The 25,000-nt window shown below is 42.9% G+C and overlaps 2 protein-coding genes across 2 annotated transcripts; one reads left to right on the forward strand and one right to left on the reverse strand.

Moving 5' to 3' along the window:
- Window positions 1-5: 5 nt before the first annotated feature.
- On the forward strand, window positions 6-6,163 carry LOC119882095 (sperm-associated antigen 1A-like; the record flags this gene model as incomplete). The annotated part of the gene is made up of 7 exons (XM_038692114.1): window positions 6-91; window positions 886-1,043; window positions 2,305-2,446; window positions 3,271-3,397; window positions 3,553-3,711; window positions 4,110-4,433; window positions 4,573-6,163. Coding segments are annotated over 7 exons (1,125 nt in total), but the record flags the coding sequence as incomplete, so codon positions are not given.
- A 52-nt stretch (window positions 6,164-6,215) lies between these two features.
- LOC119882094 (E3 ubiquitin-protein ligase RNF19A-like) lies at window positions 6,216-20,636 on the reverse strand. Its single transcript, XM_038692113.1, has 9 exons — window positions 19,641-20,636; window positions 14,025-14,233; window positions 13,496-13,640; window positions 12,868-13,030; window positions 10,838-10,952; window positions 10,355-10,516; window positions 9,804-10,017; window positions 9,556-9,699; window positions 6,216-9,137 (listed from the first exon to the last, which is right to left on the reverse strand). Exons 1-9 carry the CDS (start codon window positions 20,342-20,344, stop codon window positions 8,348-8,350), a joined length of 2,646 nt encoding a protein of 881 aa, XP_038548041.1. The 5' UTR covers window positions 20,345-20,636; the 3' UTR covers window positions 6,216-8,347.
- Between the last annotated feature and the right edge of the window lie 4,364 nt (window positions 20,637-25,000).

A 25,000-nucleotide genomic window follows, 5' to 3' on the forward strand; every position in this document is an offset into this window, starting at 1 on the left:
CCCTGGAGCGCTACCGTCAGGCCTACGTGGATTACAAGACCGTCCTGCAGATAGACAACAGTGTGCAGGCAGCACACGACAGCGTCAACAGGTATTAGCCTTCACCTCTCACTTCAACTGAGAGACTGCAGAGGGCAGAGAGAGAGGTGTCTGTGCTGCAACACAGAACTGACAGAGTGACTTTTAACATTCATTCATTCATTCAGTCACGGTCTGATTGGCATCACAAAGCCAGCATTTGGCTGAATATTACAATCCCCGTGGCACTGGTGTCTACTATGTTTTTATTTGTACTGATAAAGAGATCTATGATCAAAGTGGTTCTGCTATCTATTCTCATTCTGGGTGACACATAATATCATCAGGTGTTTTAGAAAGGGAGATAGAAAGCGGATTGAGATAAGAGGATGTTATTGCTCAATGTGCCTTGATTGATAGTATTTCCAATACTAATATACACCAGAAATTGCATTATAACATAATCAGAAGACATATAAATAAATCTAATGAACAAACACAAAGTCTAATCAGTGGCTACCAGATTTAGCTGGTGTTCAAAAGCAGCTCCAGCTAGCGGCTAATAATGGCTCTCAGAGTGCAGAATGTCCTCTCTGTTATGCAATAGAGAAACTCACCTGGCTGATTTGTGTTCAGGAGTACCAGAGGTCATAGCTTTAGTGTTTGTCCAGATATATCTACAAAATTGAACAACAAGATGCTTGTATAAAAACACCCTATGCAGTAGAACGGTATATTAACACATATGGTCACTTTCTGTCAGCCGTTTTAATGTCTTGTCTGTGTGTGACTGTGTTTAGTAAATTCAACTTGCACACGTGTCCGTGTGTAGCATCCATGTATTGACTGATCTGCGTCCTCCTCCAGGATCACCCGGCTGCTAATTGAGCAGGACGGTCCAGAGTGGAGAGAGAAACTTCCGGACATTCCCCGGGTGCCTCTGTCAGCTCAGCAGCACCGCAGAGAGGAGCCACCCAGCGCAGAGGTCCTCCAGGCTCGAGCAGAGAAGGCAGCCAGGGATGCAGGTCTGTTTTAAAAAGTCGAAATCGTGACTCCCAAAACGCAGTGTTACATTTACTGGTGTGAATTATTCTTTGGAATATTCCTTTTGCAATAAAATCTCGACAAGTCACATGTTTTGAGGCTCCCGTGTAAATCCTTAACCTTAATCTTAATGTAAACTGGATTAATAATAACAAGTGTGACGTAAGGGCAAGATAGCCCTGTGCTTTCTGAAGCCCGTGTTGGGAAATGCCTGTGTGAAAAGCCTTAACAAGAGTTCCGGTTTAAAAGCTCTCCATTAATGCTGGGGTAGGCAATGTTGGAGAACTTTTTTAATGCACAGTGAGTGCACGAGCAGAGTGCTCGCAGGTAGGTAGGCAGGTGACTGGTAATGCTTAGTACAGCAGCCACAGATACCGGATTGTTTTCATTTTTATTTTATAGCATTTGAGTTATTGATTGCTGTCAGGATGTAAAGAGAATTTCACAAAGGTTTGTTTGTTAACAAAGATAACAAAAAAAGCTTCTGAAATAAATTGCCTACACCGGCGGTGTGGTTCACATTTATGCTTGACATCAGTAACTAGTAATAGAAATAAACTTTTTCATACAAAACATATGATGAGCTTATAATGCAGTGTTGTAGATTAGACATTAGTAAATACTTCATTAAAATAATGGTATATGAATGAAGTGTTGCTGCTTTTACTCAACTAAAGGATCTGAATTCCTCTTCCACCACTGCTTGACAATGACATAGAGGAATAGACTCTATTTACCACTAATATTCAGCTCAGTCCTGTTTCTCGGTCACTCCGCACTTAGAAAGAAGGAAGATGTTTAAGTCCGGATTTTTATATAAGTGGACGTGTCACCTCTGTTCTCTGACCAAGCAGTTTCTCCGTTCCCTGGGCTCTGCTACAGCCGTTATTTTTAAACACTAGTGAAAGAATAGACCTGCTGGCACAGTTTTTTTTTTCCCAGAAGACACTTTACTGCAGATTGATTAGCCCTTAGTCCACACCTTGACTGATTGCTGACTTAACTCTCATGCCTCACGTCCAGCTAGCACAGCATTCATTTTGAGGGTTTAAACCTTCAGGCTTTATACAGAAGACTGGCATATTTCACTTTGTTAGGTTTTCTTAGAATTGAAAAGGAGGTCTATTAAAATGTATTCCAAGTGTCAATGTAGATTCATTACTTCAACAGAAAGGAGAATTGAAATGCTCTTCGTGTGAGCAAGCAATCATAAGTAATCACCACTTTTACGTTGTCTTCCAGAAAGGAAAGCAGAAGCGCAGTTTACAGCCTTGAAGCAAGAAGGGAATGACTTTGTGAAGAAGGGCCAATACCAGGATGCACTGGGAAAGTACACTGAATGCCTTAAGCTAAAGCCAGAAGAGTGTGCAATCTACACCAACAGGTTAGAGGCACCGTTTCACCTCAACACGAACAAACACAGACGCTGCTGTGGTCTCTTTCTCTTTCACTTCCTCACTACTACTCTACTACTCTCTACACTAATACGTCTCATGGTTGGTTTCTTTATGAAGCAGGAATGTCAGAAAACACTATTTATTCTTTTGGATAAATAAAACCAGACTGATTCATTATCCCCAGCTGTCATCTGTCAGGCCGTGCATTCAGCTCTGAAGCTAATCCAAACCAGCCGTCAGCCTGTCACTGGTAGTAAATTAGCATGTATTGTTGGTAAGTTAACAGAATGGCCGAGGCTCAGGAAACAGCTGCCTGCTTCAGGACTGTTCATCACAACTCCATGTATAGCCACTATCATGTCATCTATAGAGAAATCCAGAATGAAGTCAGACCTGCCAGCTGTATGCAGGTGTGACTTCATTCTGTCTGCCTCCCCTTTCTTTTTCATTATGGTGGGTAGATTGTTGATCATGTCGCAGAGCAAACTGTGATGTTGTCAAAAATGTCCTACAGTGTGTTCATGTTTGCACGTGTGTATGTTCTCTGCTGCGGAAAAGAGCTTGTATGTACAGCCACACCAGAGCAAACACACACTTGTTACTGCCACACAGCTGCTGACAACACATTGATGAAGACAACAAAGCCAGTGGAGCAAAGTTCTCTGATGTCTCATCTATTTCATATAAAAATCATCTTAAATATCAAGTCTGATTCGCAGTCGATGAGTCACAATCTCATGATACTTATTAGTCATGCATCAGATAAAATAAATAACCCAAGTGACGTGTGTGTGTGTGTGTGTGTTTGCAGAGCCCTGTGTTACTTGAAGCAGGAGAGGTTTACTGAGGCCAAGCAGGACTGTGATGCAGCACTGAAACTGGAGCCAAGTAATAAGAAGGCCTTCTACAGACGAGCCCTTGCCAATAAAGGCCTCAAGGTGAACAGAGCTGGCTGTTAATGACAAAAGCCACGAGTGAATGTGTTCATTTAAAAGGAGGGCTGGGGGGTGGGGAGGGGAGGTGTCTTTTTTTTCTCACCCCCTCTTAAAATATGTAGTAACTCTCTTAATTCTGAACTTTGTCTTTCCACCAGGACTACCTGGCGTGCAGCTCTGACCTGCAGGAGGTACTGCAGCAGGATCCCAACGTGCAGGAGGCTGAGAAGGAGCTGGAGGAGGTCACAGTGCTGCTCAGGCAGAGTCTGGCCAACGCTTCACCAGCCAAACCCAGGAGGACTGTCCCCATCACAGAGGTAGGTACACATGTATGTCTTTGATGAATATTTCAACCAGGCTTCAGGTCGGATCCACTGCAGTGCTCCCCTGAAAAGTGGGATTGTCTTTTTCCACTCATCATTGGCATATTCACTCTTGACATCAATATAGTGGGTTTATTTACTTGTGTTTGGAAGGAAGGTGACTATGGAGGGAGAGTGAAGGGGCCTGGCTCAGGCTGTCCATCAAGCCTCCAGGGATAGCAGGAGTTTGTTGGTTTAGTGGGAACTGAAGGCCACATAAAGCCTTAGGACCCAGAAAGACTTTTTGGGGGCGTCTTGGTAGCATAGTGGTTAAGATCGCAACATCTTCAGTTTGATTCTGGTCGAGGACCTCTCTCTTCCACTTTTATCATCCTGTTCATGTTTCCCATCAGGTTGACAGTGACGAGGAAACAACAGCCGTAACTAACACAGAGAGCAGCTGCCGAGGAAAGGACATTGGCGTCAACCTCAAGCCGACCGACGCCTACGAATTCGGCCAGGCTCTGAATGCAGCTCGCTGCAGCAGAAACACAGCGGCCTGCGCTGACTTGCTGGCCTCCACATCCCCGGAAATGCTTCCTCAGTTCCTGAGCACCCAGCTGGATGGACACACCATCAGCTTCATCATGCAGGCGCTGGACTCCCACCTCCTGGAGAGAGACCCTAACCTGGTCTACCAACACCTCAACCATCTGCACACCACCAACAGGTTCTCGGTAAGATACGCTTTAAGCCCCGTCAATAGAAGGTTTTGTAATTCAGAAAAACCTACAACCTGACAAGATCTTTGCAGTCAGGTGTCTCCTTACAGAGCACACATTTGTCCACCGCAGCTGAGGTTTGCTGTTTTCACAGGTTGTCCTGATGCTGCTGGAGAAGGACGAGCATCGTCATATGACTCAGCTGTTTGAGCATCTGTCTGCTGTGGAGTGCACCGAGTTTACTAAGAATGATGTTCAGAATCTGGCCAACAAATACATCTGACCCACCCGCCCCTGCTCCCTGCTGCATGAGCTGCTGCACCACTACAACTCTTGGATCTATGCAAAACACTGTACAAAGGCAGGAAGCTGCAGAATGTGCCGCAGTGCAATACAAATGGAGCTGAGTCACATTCTCTCTACTGGCCTGAGCAGTAAATGTGATCACTGTATGTTTGAGTGACAGTATAAGGAATATATTTTTCTCTCCAGAACATTTTGCTATGCAGAGTTACTTTTGTACCACCACTAACCACTTGCATTGTACAACAGGGAGACAGTGGGATATTATGGACCTTTCCTTTGAGTGTAAGAGGGTCCAATGTACAATGTTATGTAAGGCTACAGGCATGTGTTTCCCCTGAAGGCAGTTGAGTTGAGTTCTTCCAGTCTTTGAACCCTGTCAGTCTTTCGATGTCAGTCATTTAATAAATGAGCTTCTGTCAGACACCAGCTAAAAGCAGAAATTCAGTGCATGTTGTATATTACCTAAGTGTGGTAATTTCCTACTGAGCTAATTAACATGTTCCTTGCTGCGGGACAAACCATAATATAAAAGGTTTTAATATGACCACATGAGCTGTATTATCTCTGTGGAAGAAATAGGCATCTGCATCATATCTTATTGATGTTGTCCTTACAGTATCTGTTGAATTGATATCTTCTGACAATGTTGCAGGAGAAAATACAGTTTGTAACCGTACTTGACCCAGACGCTGTCTTTTTTTTTTTTTTTTTATTATTCAGATACGCAATTGGCAGATCTGGGTTCTAATGTAAAATCACTCTCAAAGGCTGGCGCTTGTCTTTTCCTTAAGGAATGACATACAGTCATGTATTTTGTTTACCAAATTAGCCTGCCAGGCAACGCACATTTATCTTCACACCAGTTCAGTCATGCAGGTGCGTACACACTGGAAAGAAGCAGCATCTTTATGGGATGTGTGCCTTGGATTTCAGACTTGGAGTCAACTTACATTTTGGTGAGTGTCCAGGTACTCCTCAAGAGTGTGTATTTATGTCATTCAGTAGCTTTTATCAAAATGTTAGACGTCTTGGATTTATTAATCATAAATCATACATATATTCACTTAGCTACATGCACGTAATTGTTTAAAATATAATTTCTTTGCTAATTTAAAAAAAAACACATTCTATCCATGTCAAGTATTTAACTATTGAATATTCCAGTCATCTAAAATTGAAGACTGCCTGAATCCAAACCGTTCTTTGTTTTCAAATGTTTCTACATGAATGTACCAAATTTAGTGGGGTGGGGGAGCGAGAGGCAATAATTTCACATGTTCAGTTTCTTTTCACTGTGGTTTTAACATTATATTTCAGTAGAAATGTGTACACTATTCACAGAGGGCTTTTCAATAAACTGGGGGGGAAAAAACGTATGTTCTTCTTTGTGCTGAGATGAAATGGAATAATTAAATAAAAATAAAAACTGGAATACCCAATTTTTATTTTTTTGTGCACTGACCTGAAAAAACTGAGGAAAAGACGACAGCATTTCATATATAATTTTTTATTTTTCTGATATGCATTTACACGCATATAGTAAAGCAAATTACCAAACACATATACAAATACCTTATGCCATATTCTGCACAAATTACAAATTATATCTGGCACTAGTGTTCAAATTAGGATAAAGAAAAAAAACTGGAGTTTGGTGAAGAATGATAAAGAGAACCGGGGAGGAAGAACCAAACAACCTTTTGCTTTAATGCGGCGGGGGGAGGGGGGGGGTGCAGCATGTAGCCTTAATCCCCCGAACCAAACTGAGTGTGTTCATTCAGTGACAGACCTGGGTCAAAATACCATTCAAGATGCTTTTACCTATCTGGTAGAGCTTCACCTGAGCCGGCTCAGTGGCCTCAATAAAGCTGACCACTGAGCAGTAACGACAGGCTTAAGCAAACACTGAAATAAAGTAAATCTGACTTCAGGTCTGCTCAGCAGCACCGATTAGCAACACAAACCGGAATCACAGGACAAATCAATCAATCAATCAATAGGGAAGGTAACCCAGAACAAACCTATGCATCCCTATTCATCTTTGTGCATTGCGGAACATCAATGTAATAAGAACTACAGATAACAGTGCAGGTGCCTCGGGCCGTTCTGGGGCCTCAGTTATTTGCGTAGCATTTGTGAAGCATGTACAAAACAGCAGTCTGTATGTCTGTATAATCCTGGGTCTTGTCTTCATTCATCCCCCATGGTGTAAAAAGGATGCACCATACTGTGTCAACGTGTGACAAGTCAAAAGGTATAAGATTTAACAAGAGCCTGAGTGCTGTCTTTGGTAGGCAATTGAGAAGTCTTCATTTACCACGTCAGACTGTGTGTTCTGTATGTGAATGAGAATCCCTCCTACACAGACAGACATTCTGCAACCTATAAAGAGCCGTCGTCATTTGGAGTCTTGAAGACACAGTGGAGAGAGAGAGAGAGAGAGAGAGAGAGACAAACGGAGAACACAAACAGCTTCTTGAAGGCACCATGAGTTTACAAAGAAAGATATCAAAGCTCTCTCTTACTCGGTGAGGCGAGACCATCAGCCTGAATAAATCACCTTTGAACAGGACAAAACATTTTCTTGATACAATTTCACAGAATTGACCAACCCATTGGTTAATGTTAATATAATGACTTTCAGCATTATCTTGATAACCATGGCCTTCCAGAGACCTTTCTCCAATCAATCCCCCCCACCCACCCACCCCCCAACACACACACACACACACACACACACACACACACACACACACACCCCATCACAAGCTCTCAACAAGACCTGGGCTCCCAAAGTCATCCCAGCACTTAAAAACACACACACACACACACAGTTTTAGGCAACATCAGCTACAAGTATAAACTCAGTGGTTACCAAGCTGCTAAAGAGCTGTCAAGCGCCATCTCCCACAAACAGCTGTGTGTGCATCCCAAAGACAATCTCAGTTGTATTGCAAGTCGGTTTCAGTGCTAAAATGATTTAGGATGTTAAGCCCGGGCCGTAGACTTATACATTTAGAGGGTTCATCTCAAACCAACATCAAGGGAAAAGTCTAATAGTAAATGCAGACAAGAACACAAAGGCTCCTGTGTTACTAATACATTTATGGGAAAATAAAAAGAGGAAATAGTCAATCATATTGCCTGGTCCCTGTTCGAGTTCGCGTCTGGAAAGCTGTAACATTGGTGTTGCATCTGCGTTGTCGAGCCAAAATCTACAAGCAAAACTGTGGTTTCATTTTTAACCTACACAGATCAATAGGAAAGTGACCAAATATGTGGGCTGTCTGTGTTACAAGTAGTGTGAGTGAGTGAACTGTCAGTCAGCAGTCTGCAGGTCACACAAGGAGAAACACCAGCATTCACAACCTTAACATTTCTCAAATGGCTGCACTTGGAAACCCCTTCATACTTCCAACAAGCCCTCTGACAGTCACACACAGATCTCTGTTTTGCTCAGGGGTTCCTTTTTACGAAGGACATAAATCCCAAAATAACACGTCCCCTATTACAAGGGAATAACAGAAAATGCAGGTTAAACTGTAAGCTATGATTGTTAGTTTAGTGGAGGAAAAGACGTTAAATAAAAATAGCGTCTGTGCAGCACTTAAGGTATTAAGATTTCATATGTCAGTCTGTATACAGGAGTTCTTAGGCTGCTGCTGGGTTTGGGTTGGGTGCTGTGGTTGTTGGTTGTTGTTGTTGGTTTCTTTTAGCAGCTCTCTGGTGTTGCTGTGAGAGTCCAGCTCAGCGGGGGACACCAGGTTGACATTCTCCTCTGTGATGAAGCAGAGGGGGGGGTGCTCTGCGCCGTGGCCTAGGGAGGAGGTGGGGGAGTGGGGAGTGATCACAGCTCCTTGTCCCTGGGAGGAGGAGGAAGAAGAGGGGCAGGTCTCCAGGCGGTCGTTCTCCACCTCGGGTAGGGGGCTGACGTTGGCGAAGCGCGTGTGGTAGTCGCCTCCACCTGAGCCATGGCTACAGGACGTCTTCATGCTTTCTAGATCGGAGCAGCTGAACTCGGAGAAGTGGCTGGAGTGGGAGTCGGCCACAGACGGCAGGCTGCCGCTCAGTGAGGGAGAGTCGAATTCTGAGGAGTTGGTGCTGCGCTGCTCCAGCAGCTGAGCGTCCATGTCCTCCCGCGTCTCGTTGATCTTGGTGCCTCCGCCGCCTTTCTTGCGCAGCTTGCCTTTGCTCTTTTTGCCCCCCGAGCTGGACGAGGAGGAGCAGGATGCCTCTTTGGCCCACTTAGTGGAGGTTCCTTTACCTTCTGACGAGGTGCAACCATTGGAAGGGCAGGTCCAGCCACAGCGACCAACATGGTTGCCATCATCTACGCTGCTGCTGCCACTGTGGTGCCGTAGTTTGCCAGGTTTGGATTCAATGTCAACTTGGACCTCCACACTGTTCCCATCTCTGGAACATGAGGAGGAGGGAAGCATGAGTAAGACATTTAAGTAAAATACCACATCTACTGTATGTGTGTGGATGTTTGTATGTAGCAATAGGCCTCAAAAGTCTGCATCATCAGACATGATGCACATTGTAAAACATTTGGAGATCTTGCAACATCACTTAGCACTAAATGTTTCCATAACAAAGACTAGATATAAGAGTCTTGATCATTTCTAACTCATCAGTACTGGTGTGAGCAGTGACACCGACTTGGTATTTACATCATGTAATCACAGGTGTGCTTTTACTGGATATTTCACTGCAACCTGTCTCATATTACAGGTTGTTGGAAGGACACCAGCTACACAGAAGCACACAGACGTGGCCAATGAACAAGAGCCCTAATGGCATCATCAGATAAAAAGTCACTGATGCTCACCTGTCGAGGGGCATGTATGCGTTGAGAATGGATCCAGCCATTGCTTTGGTGCTAGCGTTGTCGCTGATTGTACCCAGGCTGACAGTGCCAGACTCACCGCTCAGACTGCAGCGCTCCTTCTGTACATCAGCCTGCACCTCCAGCCTGACAACATGTGAGGGGGAGATTTAGACATCGCAGGAAAGCACAGTGAAGTCCAAAATTGCACCAGCATTTAAACCTCAAGGCATGTGTTGCTGTTTCAGCACCTGTTTATGTAATTGACCATGGCACTGCCAGAGAGGCTGCCAGTAATGCTGGCTCCGGCCAGGGCCATGGTGGACGCTGTCTCACTCAGGTTGTCCCTCATGGCCCCTAGACGGTCCATGTGGCTGCCACTGGCACTCAAGCTGCCTGTCAGTCCACCAACACTGCCCTCACCTATACTGGGGTTGTTCCTTGTGTCTGCCACTGATGTAGTATCTACACAGAAGATCCGATCATCAAGTCACATTTCAAAATACAATAATAAGGAATCAAAAACAAAATGTACAAAATTCTGGACTGGTAAGGGCTTCTTTCCAAGAAAGAGTGGGCTTTTGGTTTAAGAGAAGCACAAAAAGGACATTTTTCAGTGAAAAAGAAAGTGTGAAAGAACACTTGACATCTGTGAAACTAGCAGCAGATTTCATTTGGACAGGGACTCAGTAGTGCATCAGTCAGCAAAAGACAAATTCTGTTGTTTGCTGACTTGGGCATAAACACAGAGTCACTTCTGGGTGTCAGTATGTGTAGTGGGGATGGCTGCACTGAAGCTTACCGGTGGCAGCTGCACCACTGCCAACATTCATGTCATTCTCATCATCAAACTCTATGCGAACTCCTTTGCCATTCCCAGCTGAGACGCCACAACCTCCGCTACGGCACAGTGAGATGGGCACCACACCATAGACATAAGCCAGCATGATGGGAACACCAATGCCTGAGGGGTGAAAGAGGCAGAGAGACACCAGGGACAAGTTAGAGGGGGTGGGGGGACTGTTACTGACGCACAGAAATTAAAATAGTCTAAATCTCCTTCAACTTCCCCATCTTTATTGAAGAGCTCGAAAGAAATCCAATTGACTTTAAAAACAAATTTTTGGATGATATGAACTCTAAGATTAAACAATAGACATTCCTGAAGCTAACAAAAACATATGTCAATAAAGATCTCCAGGCATGCAGACAGCTGGAGCAGAGGCACAAAGACAAAGACAAAGAGGGAGGAGGAGGAAGGAGAGAGGCTGGAGGACGGACTGACCGACAGTGACTGCAGCCACCACTGGAGACACAATAACAGAGAGTGTCACTCCACCAGCGATCACCAGGTTCCTCTTATGGTTGGAAATATCTTTGCCTTCATAGCGGTTATGGATCTGCAACAAAAGGGGAGCAATGTGAGTCACAGTGTCATATGAGTCAATCCTCTGTTCTCACAAGTAGTATACAAACTAACTGAGAACTGACTTTAGTGCTTTGGCTTTTAAGATGCCACGTTAAGAGGAAAGCTAAAATGCTGATTTTCTTCCATCTTTTAGCTGGCTTGGTAGTGTGCAGGGCCTGTAAACTAACTCAGAGGTGCAGGTTTAGGAAGTGATCAGGCATTCAAACCCAAACCACCCACTGCCAGCTGGCCTCCGAGCACTCTACAGTACTGTGCAAACAGGTGTGGGAAAAATGCTGTAAAGTAAGAATGCTTTCAAAAACAGACATGGTAATGTTTTGTGACCACCCTTTGCCTTCAAAACAGCATCTGTTGCACATAGCTGGACCAAACATCTTGGAGACCTCCCCACAGTAGCTTCTCTCTCTTCGTAACCCCATCACTTCCTCGTTCTTCTTTAAGCTGATGACTTTTACATATGTGTGTTTTTGACTTTTCCTGCGTGTTTGGGGTCGTTGTCATGATGCAGAATAAATTTAGGGCCAATCAGATGCCTCTCTGATGGCACTGCATGATGGTTAAGTATTTGTCTGTACTTCTCAGCATTGAGGAGACTGTTAATTTATGCGGTTTTGAAGGCAAAGCGTGGTCACACCAGATATTTATTTGTTGCAGATTTTTCTTCTGTTCACGTTGCATTTTGTTAATTGATAAATATCATGTTTACTCTTTTCCACACCTAAAATATTTACACATTACTGTATGTTAGTGTGATAGTGTAATGATAGTGATCACAGCCTAGGAACAGGTAAAGAGCCGATTACAAGTCATTCCCGTAACATTAATAGGTAGCAACGTTGCAAACAAAATTCTTGAGTGTGTTTAAGGAAAAAATAGCACATATCTTGAAACCACAAGAAGCACAAGTGGAAGAAACACTGGGTTAAACAGACAAGAGTCAAAACAGCAACATTGGCACAGAGCTACAAATGACACCATCAATAAGACTGCACGAATGATTGATAAGTGTGCCTGTATTTACCAAACAGTTGTTACTGTTATTTAATTCTGAAAACAAAAATGTGCAATTGATTTGGATTGGAGTTCTCTGCTGTCCCAAACTCAAAGAAAAACACACATATGTAACAAAAACTATAAATATGCATTCCCACTTACTTCCCACTAAGACTGCTTGTTAGTATTATTGCAACATTTCTGCTTTGTAAGTCAGTCAGCAGTGACAAAGTACAGCTGATATGACACTCAACACGTGACCACGTTGCAAGTAAATGGCCATGGTGTCGGTGTAGTGAGTGACCAGGACATGGATTTAACATTAAAGACTGAACGTTCACCCAGTGCAAGTTGAAAGCAGGCGATTCATGCGCAGATGTTTCACATGTGTCATGTGATCACTACTGAATGTGGTCTGGTTCAGCTCTGTGTTTTTTTTTTTCCCAGGGAGAAAAGTTTGCTGGCTCTGGCTTCTTCTTGGCAAGCTTAAGAGGGGAATTCTGGAGCATCTGGATTCTTTCATTTCATTGTAATGTCAAAATCATATCGAACAGCCTTAGAGTGATGAGATCTACTAAACAAACCCTTAGATACAAACTAACATGGCAGATTGACAAATTACCTCAGCTGGCTCGAGGTAACTTCAGAGCCTGAGAAAAGTCCATAATAGTATGTGCGCTTGTTTTACCTAATAACTAGTTGGTTACTGATTGATGCAGTGCTCATTTCTGGTCATGCTGCATGTTTACTTCCAAAACTGATACCTGTGATATGTACTGTTATGTAACACTGACTATGTTTACAACTTAGCTGAGCTGAGTTGATCTGCCTCAACCATGTACTATGTACCATGTTCTAAACTACTGTACATGACTGTGTTTCCAGAGCCTCACCTTCCTTCCCACATATACAGGGATCCCAATAATCATGGCGGGGATAGCAATGCCAGCGATGAGTGCAATGCCAACAGGGGCACCCACAAGCGTTCCCAGTTGCCAAAGAATCTTCTTCTTCCTGCTCCATGGCTTCTTCCCCCAGAAAGTACAGCCTGATGGACTGAGAGAGGTAGAGGGGAAAGATAAGAAGGAACGATTAATTCATTCATACAGTCGTCTATGAAGATTCTCAGTCATCCAGGTCATAGTTATCCAACGAAGGTTAAAATCAAGGGCAACTGGACTTGGTTGAAGATACTGGAAGAAGTTTCGTCCCTCATCCAAAGGACTTCTTCAGTTCTGACTGACTGGCAGGGAAACTCAGCTATTTAACCTCAGTGGGGTCGTTGGCCCGGGTCATCGATACATTCATACAGTCGATACTGTAGCAGGTCTGTTTACTGTATAACAGTTGTTATTGGCATTGTGTGAATCACAATTATAGAGATGAAAGCAGTGATGAGAACATTTATACAATATGTTGGAGGTCGTTACTTTACGTATCTTACAAAACTTATGTCCATATGTAAAACTACAAAAAACATCTAAACTGTGTCTGTGTGTATGAAGATGTTAACATACTGACCTCAGGTAGTGCAGGTCTGAGATCTCCTTCATGCAGAGCCAGCAGAATTCACAGCCACAGACGGCGCAGGTCATGTGATTACAGCTGCCGTCGTTCATCTTGATGATGTAAGCAGCGCAGCGTGGACATGGCTTAATGTCATCAGCTGAAAAGCAGGAGGATGGAGAGAGAGAATTTGATTTCATTAGCTTCACTGACTACTTATCTTACTGCTATCAACAAGCTAGGCCTGGTCAGTCAGGTAACGTCTTTCAAGCTTGACACGTTTGCCTACAAATAATTTGTCCAATTCTATTCTACATTTAACTGAATTCTTACTTTAATCGCCAACACACTTTTCCCATTCCTACTTCTATTGACACAAAGAACCATGTAACATCATTATGTACTGGATATAATCTTTTGCTCATTTCTAACAATGTGTGAGTGATGTGGCAGACATGCATAGGATAAATACAGAAAAAGAAACGAGCAAAAACAAAATGCAACTGTGTGCTTTTGTGAGTCTGTGTGTGTTCAGTCAGCCAACCTGCAGCTCCGCTCTCTTGGCTGTAGCTGAGGGAGGACGAGCGGACCGTCCTCAGGCGGAGGCTCTGGGCTCTCTGCTGTCGTGCTGCATCACAGGTCTGATTGGGATGCCACAGCTGCTTACAGTGGTAACAGAACTCTGTACCGCAGCCCTCCCTGCTGCAAGTGATTTTAGGACAGCTGGCACACCCGAAGGCGATCACTGCATACCTGGTAGAAGACGAACATAAATAAGGCTAAAGTTAAAATTTAATACAACATAGTGACATCACAGAATGACTTCTGTCTAAATATATCAAGGTCACAGGAAAACGGAGCAATTGGTGCCTGCAAGTGCAAATGAAAATAACTGGCCGCAATAAACGACGCATCGATGAATCGTACAAATAATCTATTGAAGCTTCGAATACTAAAATCACCGTTAGCTGTAGCCCTACTGCAGAGTACTGCTCACATTAAAGAATGATGCTTTGTCCATTCTCAGTAATTGTGTTGACTGTAGGACATCACTCTATGACCCTGTAAAAATGTCCCATAATGGAATTTTGGTTCCCAATCCACTGGTGCTATGGAGAAACATCATCCTTTATTGGAGATGACAGGATGACAAGAGAACACACTTTAAACAGAGGCCCACCTCCTCTCACTTAAGCAACACTTCCAGGGCAGCAGTTTTGCGCAGCAAAGGCCATATCTTTAAGGTGAGACTGTCCAGACCATCCGATAGTAAATGACATGATACTGCATTAAGCAGAGTCTGCTGCAGAGTCTACAGCGGTTGTCAGTCTGCCTGGTTCCCCCGGTAACTACGTCTTCTGCATGTGTATTAACATGACGCAGCAAATCCTAACATCTGTGACAGAGTGACAGTTATTGTGATGTGATGCATGATGCCTTCAGCAAAGAGACAGGAGACAGAAGCAGTGGATGTTCATCTGTTCAAGATCACAGCTGCAAAATACTGGCTAGCTTTCCAGAGGGAAACTCTGGATTGTGTGACGTCGTCGTAGCCGACTGTAGCAGAAGCTTCCCAGCCCCTCTGTGACCAACGCGAGATTAAATTTCAATTACAGAGCCATGGAGAACCTGGGAGACTTCCTCCACTGTGGATCACTCTCCTGAGGACTGTGTCTCAAATACAGACACACAGGGAGGAACACAGAGACACGTCAGTCTTATTTCATGTTTGGTAAACCACCAGCACTAAACACTACAGCAACGAAACATCAGGGGCCTGTACTACGAAGCACCATTTGAGGTTAGGGAGGTAACTTCAGGTTTAACCCTGGGTTTTTAGTCCTACAGCGGTGGTTCACTTCTGACCGGTACATCACCATATTAACTGAGGCACAACCTACTGACCAATCAGTTCTCTTGGACAACAGCATCACATTAAAAGAAACAGTTAAATGTTAGGCTAAATATTAAATGCATATATGGTGGTATCCAAGTTAAGTTTAATATGAATTAGTTTGTTATAACATGTCATGTTAGTGGTGAAGTCTTTCGACCTTGTTTTGTTAATTTAGAAAAATGTTTGGAACATTTCGGAGTGTGTTCAATAAATCGATCTGATTTTTGAAGTGCTGAGACGTTCTTGAAAACAACTAAAACAACCAATTATTTAGTGCTTGCGGCTTTTAATGTCAAAACGCCGACACACAGCCGCTGCAGCTGAAAGAATAAGGCTAAAATTGTCATGTCATAAGAATACACCTTAATTAAATGGAATACACAAGTGTAATTATAGTCAGATCTACTCGTGCCCTAATGATGGGGCAGTGACATTATAAGCCAATTAACTCTACACAGCCAGCGTTTTTCTGTTTTCCTGCATTTAGCAGCTGCACTGCGTTTAGCCTAGATTATGTTTAACTTCTCCATATTTGTCTAATATTATAGTTTTCTCTTTGTTTGTAAAATATGACGCTCTGCTGCCAGTATACTTGTACGTGTTTGTGATGGGTCATCTGCTGCAAACAGCAGCCCTTTACGTGAACGCGCTCATGGCTGGATTGGGAAACCCTGAGTTGACTTACCAAGTTGATAACCTGCACCATGTTTCGGTTAGTGAAGCCAGCAAAACAGATATCCTGGGTATGTTGAACTTGCTTCATAGTACAGGCCCCAGGTCAGCTGAGATCACAACACTTCCTCAGAAAAACTATTTCATACCACGCTAAAAGTTACGTATTGTAACTGTATTACCGGTATTAATAGTACATAGCCTTCCACCCAGAGAATGTGGAAAAGAAAGACTAAGTACTCAAGCCAATTAACCACAGCATAACCAATAAAAAAAACTTCTATTCAGTAATCTCTGGTTACTACAGCTGCTGCATTAAATGCTTTTTTAGTATGTATTTTATGTATTTAGTATTTATCTTGCCCAGGACTCACTTGGCTGGATGGATTGGAGCCTCTCCAATCCCTGTCCAAGGTGCACCTGATTATGTGTGCTAAATTACAGCAGGCTGAAGCTATTGTTTCCACAAGGACGTCATTGGTTTCAAATGTGCCTTTTGTGCATTTCCCAAACTTCTCTGAAACAAAGAACATAACAAACTAAGTAATAAACTGTAAGCATCTGAGCTACAGGAAAGAGGAACAAGCAAGAGGAAAGGACAGAGTACAGAGAAATGGAAAAACTAAAATGGAAGGACACTGTAGTTTCTCCTGAACCACTCTGGGGTGCAAAAATAAACTCTAGCCTTTCAGCACAAGTGATGCACAATTTCTGTCTGGCAAATGTGGACACAAGAGAGGAAGGAAGGACTCTTACAAGGACAATTACAAAAAACTGAACTCCGGGAACTTGTGCCAAGTTAAGATTAGCTGAACACTATGCAACGTTAAGGTTACAGCTAACAGACCACCGACCTATGCAGACATTCGGTGTCTGTGTGTGAGGAAATAGCTGTTCAGTAACATGTATACAAACTGAAAATATGTCTGACAAGTTACAACTGCGAAGTTTAACTTAGCATTGCCCGTGGCTTTTTGCTTGTGCAAAAAGAAAAGTGAGATTTGGGTGAACTAGTGACAAAGGTGGTGGACGCAAAACTACAACTAAAAACTAAGCAACTACACAATTCTTAATGACGGTCATGTTTGCTAAAGACAGCAGAGCTGAAAATGGAGAAAAACAATATTGTGACAAGACCAAAACCTCAATATAATATCAATATCTATATGTCATGGCTATAGTGTTATTTATTGTTATTTCTCAACATACTGGGACCCTCCAAGGCAAAATTCTAACATTGTTTTATGCTTCTGCTATTTCAAACTCAAAGCATAATAAAACACGTCATTCCTCCCACATTTTTATACCCTCAAAATATATTTGATACTATTCTGGTCAAGGTTACAAAACAGGACATCCGACAAAACAAAACAAAACAGATCCAGCTGCCCACATAGTCAAGGTTACTTTGGCAGAATGAGTTACAAACAGTACTTGAGAAAAGTCTGATGGGATGGGTGTTTTATAGCCACCTGACCTCAAACAATTCCTGGAAGAAAAGGAAATGGCTGCGAGAGAGAGCGCATGTTTTTAAACATGACAGAAACTAGTTCATTAAGGCAGCCTGCTTAAGCAAGTGATTCTGCAATGTTTACTGTGCCCGTGTTTGTGCATCTTCATCCCATTGGCTTATTTTTACATGCTTATGGCATGTTACGAACGTTCCAATGATTTCAATCTTTATTAAACAAAAACAAGGTCAAATTTCCCATAGTAAAAAGGTCCCGAATGCAGCCCACCCTTTTTTCCATATCACAGTCAGCCTCACAGAGACAACAATGGTTCAATCAAATTAAAATTCAAAACTGGACTCCTCATGATTTTTGGGAGTTATGAAAAGACAAAAGTTAAAAAGGTACTTCAGACAGATGTCCACTAAACTCCACATAAATGAGGTGCTGATTTGATGGGTCAGCAAGTCAGAGTCACCCTTTGACCCTGCAGGGCCTCTACAAAGACATACTGCAGTGACAGTGTGGGAGACTGGGTGAAAGCAACCTAACGAGCCATCGCTCAGGAAGATGCACCGATTGCATTTTTCCGCGCCAATTCCGATTTTTTTTTAAAAAGGTCTGACCGACCGATTACAATTTTCACCGACTGACAAAATACACAAACATTTTTGGAACTTCTCTTCTTTGGAAAATGTGGATCCCCATTAGCATTTGCTTTTCTGACTGGGGTCCATTCAACTGTATGTTCAGTATGAAACACTGACTATTGAATAACTTTAATTTTCTCCAAACGGCAGCAGGTTACAGGACCTTCTCTCACTCACACACACACACACACACACATCTCACAATAAGAAGTGCTCCAGATCAGGCTGCTCCACAGGGCTTTCTGTACAAATACAATTTCACTACAGGGCTCAGTGTTTCCCACAGAATGAGTGTGTTACTGTGGTGGGTATATTTGTATTTTCTATTTAAAAATATTTGAAAGAATCACCCTATTTCTAGAAGCCTATGTTATTTCTTATCTCACCATTTTAATTCTACTCAATTCTCCACCTTACAGACACACACACACACACACACACACACACACACACCTTCACCTCTCTCTCTTTCCCTGTATCTGTCTGCTCTGTTGACTTTATTTGTCAGCTGTTTTATAAAGACAACTCGCATTTTGAATTAATTCAACCGCGATTCGTTTTTAAAGCAACAGGTGAGCCGTGGAGGAGGCTCACCGATGTACTGAATGAGAGCTGTGTTCACAGTTTGTGCTTTAAAATATCCACCGTGTCCACGTCTTCTAACATAATACCAGAGAACGCCTCTTTGTGTTTCTCTGCAGGTATAAATTGCTAGCGTTGTGTCTCCTTCACTCACAGTGCAGAACTTCTACAACATGTTTTAGTGCGTGCGTGTGCGGCTGTGACAATAGCCGATTACGGTCTGTGCCGCTGCGTGCATGACGTGCAACACTGCAGCAAGTGTGTAACGTTTAATGTGACTGGCAGAAAATCGCACATTTGACTTTGTTTAGTGGAGAATCCTGCACGGAAGTTGGTTCTTCTTCTGCTCTTGTGGCACACTGTCCTTATTGTCCTGTCATCATCTTAGGAGTTTAAATATTGATTTACTGTAGCAAATCGCAGTACAGAATATACATGCATAATGAGCCACATCAATTATAAACGAACAGAATATCATAATAATGAAAATGAAGCACCATTACTAGCACCATAATTAGATTGATGGGGAAACACAAGTCACAAGTGACTAAAGTCTTAAGATCTGCCAGGGTGCATCCATTATTTAACACCCTTCGCTAAGTTACAAGGTCTCTCTCTCTCCATTTTCATATTCTCTTCCAATTGGAAATAGTATACCTTACATAGTTCCTATCAGTTCCCAATGGAAACATGTACCACACTCTACCTTGCACACCAAATTCAACTTCTCTAACAGGTAAGCCTGAGACTCCCTGCACATATAGGCACGAGCCTGATGAAAACCACATTCTACAGAAAACACTGTACGTCAAGGCGTATATGACTGGATCAGTGTGAGCTGCATCAGAGTGCATGTCACTGTGGCTATGGCTGTGTTCACGCCCTGCGTATTTAAAAATACTTCTTACCCACAGTCCGGCGCAGGGCACCAGCGGCAGTCAGGGTCAGCTACAAGCCACCTCCTCAGCATGAACTCCTCGTATTTGTCCATGAGCGCCCGGTCACCCAGGATCATGCGGATGTCGTGCGGGTTGAAACGCTCCGAACACTCAGGGCAGCTGATGTTGACACGAGACTCTGAGATCTCAATGCGCAGGTACTGGCGCAGGCAATCGATGCAGGAGCGGTGGTGACAGGTCATGATGTCAGGGAAGTTCTCCCTGGAGTGGCGCAGAAGGCACAGCGGGCACTCCAGTAGCTCTGCCCCCACCCCACCCCCCACCTTGGAGGAGGAGCAGGTAGAGGAAGAAGGCCCTGAGGCAGATGAGGTGGAAGCAGCAGCAGCAGAGGCAGCTCCGGTCCCAGCCACAAAGAAGAAGGCAGAGTTCTTGTCATTACACATCTCAGAGTGGATGCTCTCGATGCTGGCAATGCCATCCACCCCCCCAAGCCCTCCAGGTCCAGGGGGCTGGAGCTCTCGAGACCTTTGGCGCCCTGATTTGGGCTCCCGACCTCGCCGTCTGAAAAGAGAGGCCAGGGAAAGGCGCCTCTTCTTGGGGGCCTTCTTCATAGAGGGAAGAGAGATGGAAGAAGCAGTAGACTGTAGATCCCGGTTAGAGCCCATCACCCCACTGCTACCACCACCCAACTGCTGGTGCTTCTGCAGGTTCATCTCTCCGGAGGGAGGGGAGGGGTGTGCCAGGGGGGAGCCAGGGCTGGGTAGCCTGTCCCTCACATGTGCAGGGAGATCTGGGAGTGGGATGGGGCTTGGAGAAGGGGTAAGGTGGTGGATGGGGGAGGGGGAGGGGGGTCCAGGGTGGGGGGACAGGGCTCCGGAGGGCCCGTCTGTGTTTAAGACATGGTGGCTTCTCCTGATCAACCTCGTGGTCACATCTAATAGCCGGATTTTGGCGAAGGGGTGGGGGTCACCTGCTACGAAACTGATGCAACAGAACCTGGAGAGAGCAAAAGAAGAAAATTATGGAGAAGGACAAGAGTAGGGGGGGGGGGACAGGAAAGAAGAGATTTAATATATACAAAGTCAACCCAAGACAGTTCATTAAAATACATAAATCTAATCAAATCTGCAGTTCTGAAAGAGGAGGTACATTACTCATTGGGTTTGGCAGTTTGGTATATAGCATCACCTTCTTTAAACAGGAAGGGAGAGGGGAGTTTCTCAGCTGCAGGCAGTTGGTCAAGTCAAGTGACAAATGTCCAAACCCAAATATGAACATTAATTTAAGTACGCTCTCCTCTCTACATGGCTTCCTAAGCCATATAACACAGTGACTACTACCACATTGAAACTGTATGTTTACAGACATGGAGGGCTGGGGCAATTCATCAACATATTCAATTACCAAAATACATTGATTTGCATAACATGTCACCATGAAGTGCTGCACGCAGTTAAAGCAGGGATTCCCACTGAGAACAAGCTGCAGCTTAAAAGAAACCTGCCTGCGAGCATCTAGAGTTTGGGAGTATTTACAACGGAGACACAACAACGTGGTAACGTTACTCTGTAAGCTCTTGCACCACAAATAGTCTTTACTTTGTCCCCACACAAGCCTGATATATTAGGGTGATCAGCACAACAAATGTGTTTCCGTTAACATTAGAAAATCTATTTTAAGTGACTAAAGGTTTCTTCATCACCTCCATGTTAAAAGTAATTTCTGCATAAATGCTCTCATGGCAACGGTCCACCATGTGTCATCTAAAATTCAGCTGTTTAATATTTTCAATTTAAATAACTACCACGTATGAGTGAAAAAATGGCTTAAACTAACAGTACAAACTTATTATCTGAAACCACAATGATGCAGTTGAAATTAAGACTCACTTTAAGATATGCCACTATTATCTTTATTCTACTGTGCTTTTGTCTCTTTTTTGGTTTTGAATTAATTTTGGATAATAGAGTGATAAAAAAAACTCTTTAGTCGATTAATGTATCAACTAATCATAAAAATAGTTTGATTAATACATTTTAAAAATAATCATTAGGTGCAGCCCTACAGTCATGCATTTCATTTCTTATATAGTATTTGTAAAGCTGATTTTTTTTAAATACATTTGAAAACTCATCCTTTTCATATATTATTTCCTGGAGCATTGCTTCCTTTCTATTCAAGTCACCTCCACAATTAGTGAAATCTCTCAGTATGAGGATGCGACTAACATTCCCTGTAAATGACTGAAGTTAGTTTTGGTGTAAAGGTAATTACACACATTTCTTTAAGATTATAAATCCTCATCTTAATTGTTGTTTGATAAACAACTGTCTTCAGGGATAGTGATCATTACATTTACAATATATGAAGACAACAATAAACAAAGGCACATTAATGTCATTCCACTGCAAATTTCATACAATTAATTCCCTGAGCGAAGCCCTTACAACTGGAAAAACTATTACAACCATGAGGAATTGAAATTTGTTGGGGTCTGTATTAAACAAACCTGTCTGGAGAACAAGATTTGTATTCTGGGGCATCTCTGCAGCACTACAGTTTTTCATTAAAATGCCACACATTTTATATCCAAAGACTGCAGGTTCTGCAATTTGGATATTGCACTTGGCCATATTGCAATTTTGACAATATGTAGTAGTAGTAGTTGTCGTATTATCATCATTAATTATTACTACTACATGTGCAGCCCAATATGCAAGCTTAACAGTATTCCAATGTATTTGCTCGTTCTTTTCCTTAGTCAATATGACAGCTGGTGATGTGCAGGTTTGCATCAGCTGATCAGAGTGTCAGTCACAGAGCTGAGAAGAGGGGACAGAAGGTTGACAACCATTGACAGTACTGACGCAGAAGGATAGTACTCTGATGCGTCTCTAAGATCAACAATGACAAGGCCCGCGCCCAGACCGCCATCTGCTGATAATGGCAAACAGGAGGAAGTGTAAGATAATGCTCGGCAGAGTAGAGCAAGGGTTTGTCTTGGTAGACCAGTAACTGATGCAGCAGCAATTCAGGCTTACTACTGCGAATCACAATTACACAGACAGTTGCACAAGTGGATCATATTAATTTGGACAGAAACAAACAGAATGTGTCCATACCAGTCTGACAAGCACCAGTTTCATTACATGAATGTTCTGGATGGCAAGAGGAAGTTTAAGGGGCATACATGAAGCAAAATATGCTACATGCCGTCCTACAGAAAACAAAGCTCTAAAGCAAATATAAAGTACTGTATCCATCCAGCAACCAACTGCCATACCTTTATAGCAGGGATCGGCAAATAAGTCTGGCATCAGGCCAAATTGTTTCCACGTCATTACATGGCGGGCCAGAACTAATTCATCGTTTATAATCTGCCGTTTGTTTAGCTCAGTCAGTAGTGCACAGGACTCCCGTTCAAAGGGTTGTATGTTCAATTTCTTCTTGTTGCTAGTGTTATTTTACTCCCTTTTCAACAAAATGATTATGAAGAGCTCGTTTTACACATTAAGCATATGCAGGAGTGTGTGTCCCCCGTGATTTGACCACATTATATAAACACTTATTTTCATATCTCCATTCCTGCGTTTCTCATTTAGGGGAATCCGATCTCACCATTACTGACAGCTTTTTCAGAGGTGTGTCAAGCAAGCCAGAGACTTTTGAATTTCCTTCCTAACTTTTGTAAAGTAAAAACTCTCAATTAAACACAACATAAAGTAGTGCTGCAAAGACGCAATTTTATTTTGTAGGCACATTCACTTAAGAGGAAGTGATTATGTGAGTAACTTCTGCTGTCATGACTGAGTTCTCTTTCAGCACCAGCCGCTATAATGTATTTTTTTTGTTATCAAATAAAAATTATACTGCGATAATTAGTTATTGTTTTATTGTCCAGCCCTACATGGGCCAATACTAAGATCACGCCTATTACAAACTGTTACAGCTAAAGATTTAAGTAACAATTCAGAGTAATAAAAGGACCCATATATTCCTTAAAGCTCTTCTAAGAGTGCATGTGCTTGCTTGCATCTAAATTTCAACATAACTTTGCTGGATAGATCTGGCAATTTCACAACTCACTGTATGAAAAAACATAATTACTTCTCTGTAATCTCTATGTCTGAGTATGCATGTGTATGCGCATATTATGATTTATGACAAAATTATAATATCAGAACAGATGGCTTCTGAGCCAATCTGATGAGTGTTCTGTCCACTTGAGGATTTCACACATTTGAGAGGGTGAGAGAACAAAGAGCCAAAGAAAAGGAGACAGAGGAAGACTGTCTAAACTCCAACAGTGCACAGTCACAGAGGCAAAAGAAGATATAGCATGACCAACAGCAGATTTGGGGGGTTAGGACTATTGTTACCTTTTAATACTGCTCACAATGTACCAAAGAGTAAAGCTGATGATAAACAGAGCAACTTTTAGAGCAATGGTGAAGGGCAATGTTGCCGTCAATGTTAAAGAGTAAAGATTACTACGTAATCCCCTTCCCAGCAACACTGCTGTAAAAGTTGCCCCGTGTATCATCAGCTTTAAAGACAAATCGTGTACGGTATCAGGTTATTCTACAGTTGAACAGCAGAACTTATTGACTGTATCATTGCTTCCTCATTTGTGACATGTCAACTCACATCCTACATAGAAATAATCAAATGCTGTAATTTGGTATCAGCCAAAAACATCGGCCGTATTATAAATTGGTCAGGCCTACTGTTCATTCGGACCAAAAGCGAAATGACGGTTTGGGACGGCGCGATTACATACAAATTCATTCAATACAAATACATCTGCGTGAGGTGAAAATTTTCAACTCGAGCGAGAAAGTTCAACGACGCTGTGTCGGGATAGCCTATCAGCGCTGATATTGTCCGGACATCACCGACGGCTTCAAAGCAATGTGTTTAGAGGACCAGCCGGAGCAGAGGATTGAAACTCCGCTGGCCAACAGAGAGTTTGAGCTGTGGAGGAGAGAGCAGGGGCCAGCGCTGCAGCTTTTGGGACAAATAAACACCCGTAGTCAGACTGGATTATGCATTACGTACAGCGCTAACCTCCACAACCCAGCTGTATTCGTTAACATAACGTTAACATAGCTATCCTTATTAGCTAGGCTCCTTGCTTGCTAATAACTTTTAAAAGGTGCGCTTCAGAGATTGATAGTGCTGTGTTAAGAACATAGATTAACTTGAGTTAACTTGAATGCATTCAAGTTAGTCATTCAACTCCGGATTGATTCAACGCATTATCATGTTTTGATTCAGATCATACACGAAGAGGAGGGGCTATTCACAGACAGGTCTGTTGTCAATAGCGTCTTTCACACTGCCTTATTTTCCGGGAGTATCGCGCTGTG

This window comes from Micropterus salmoides, unplaced genomic scaffold (assembly GCF_014851395.1).
Source record: "Micropterus salmoides isolate LMB-PRFRI ecotype aquatic unplaced genomic scaffold, ASM1485139v1 Ms_hic_scaffold_2895, whole genome shotgun sequence".
Classification (NCBI taxonomy): domain Eukaryota; kingdom Metazoa; phylum Chordata; class Actinopteri; order Centrarchiformes; family Centrarchidae; genus Micropterus; species Micropterus salmoides.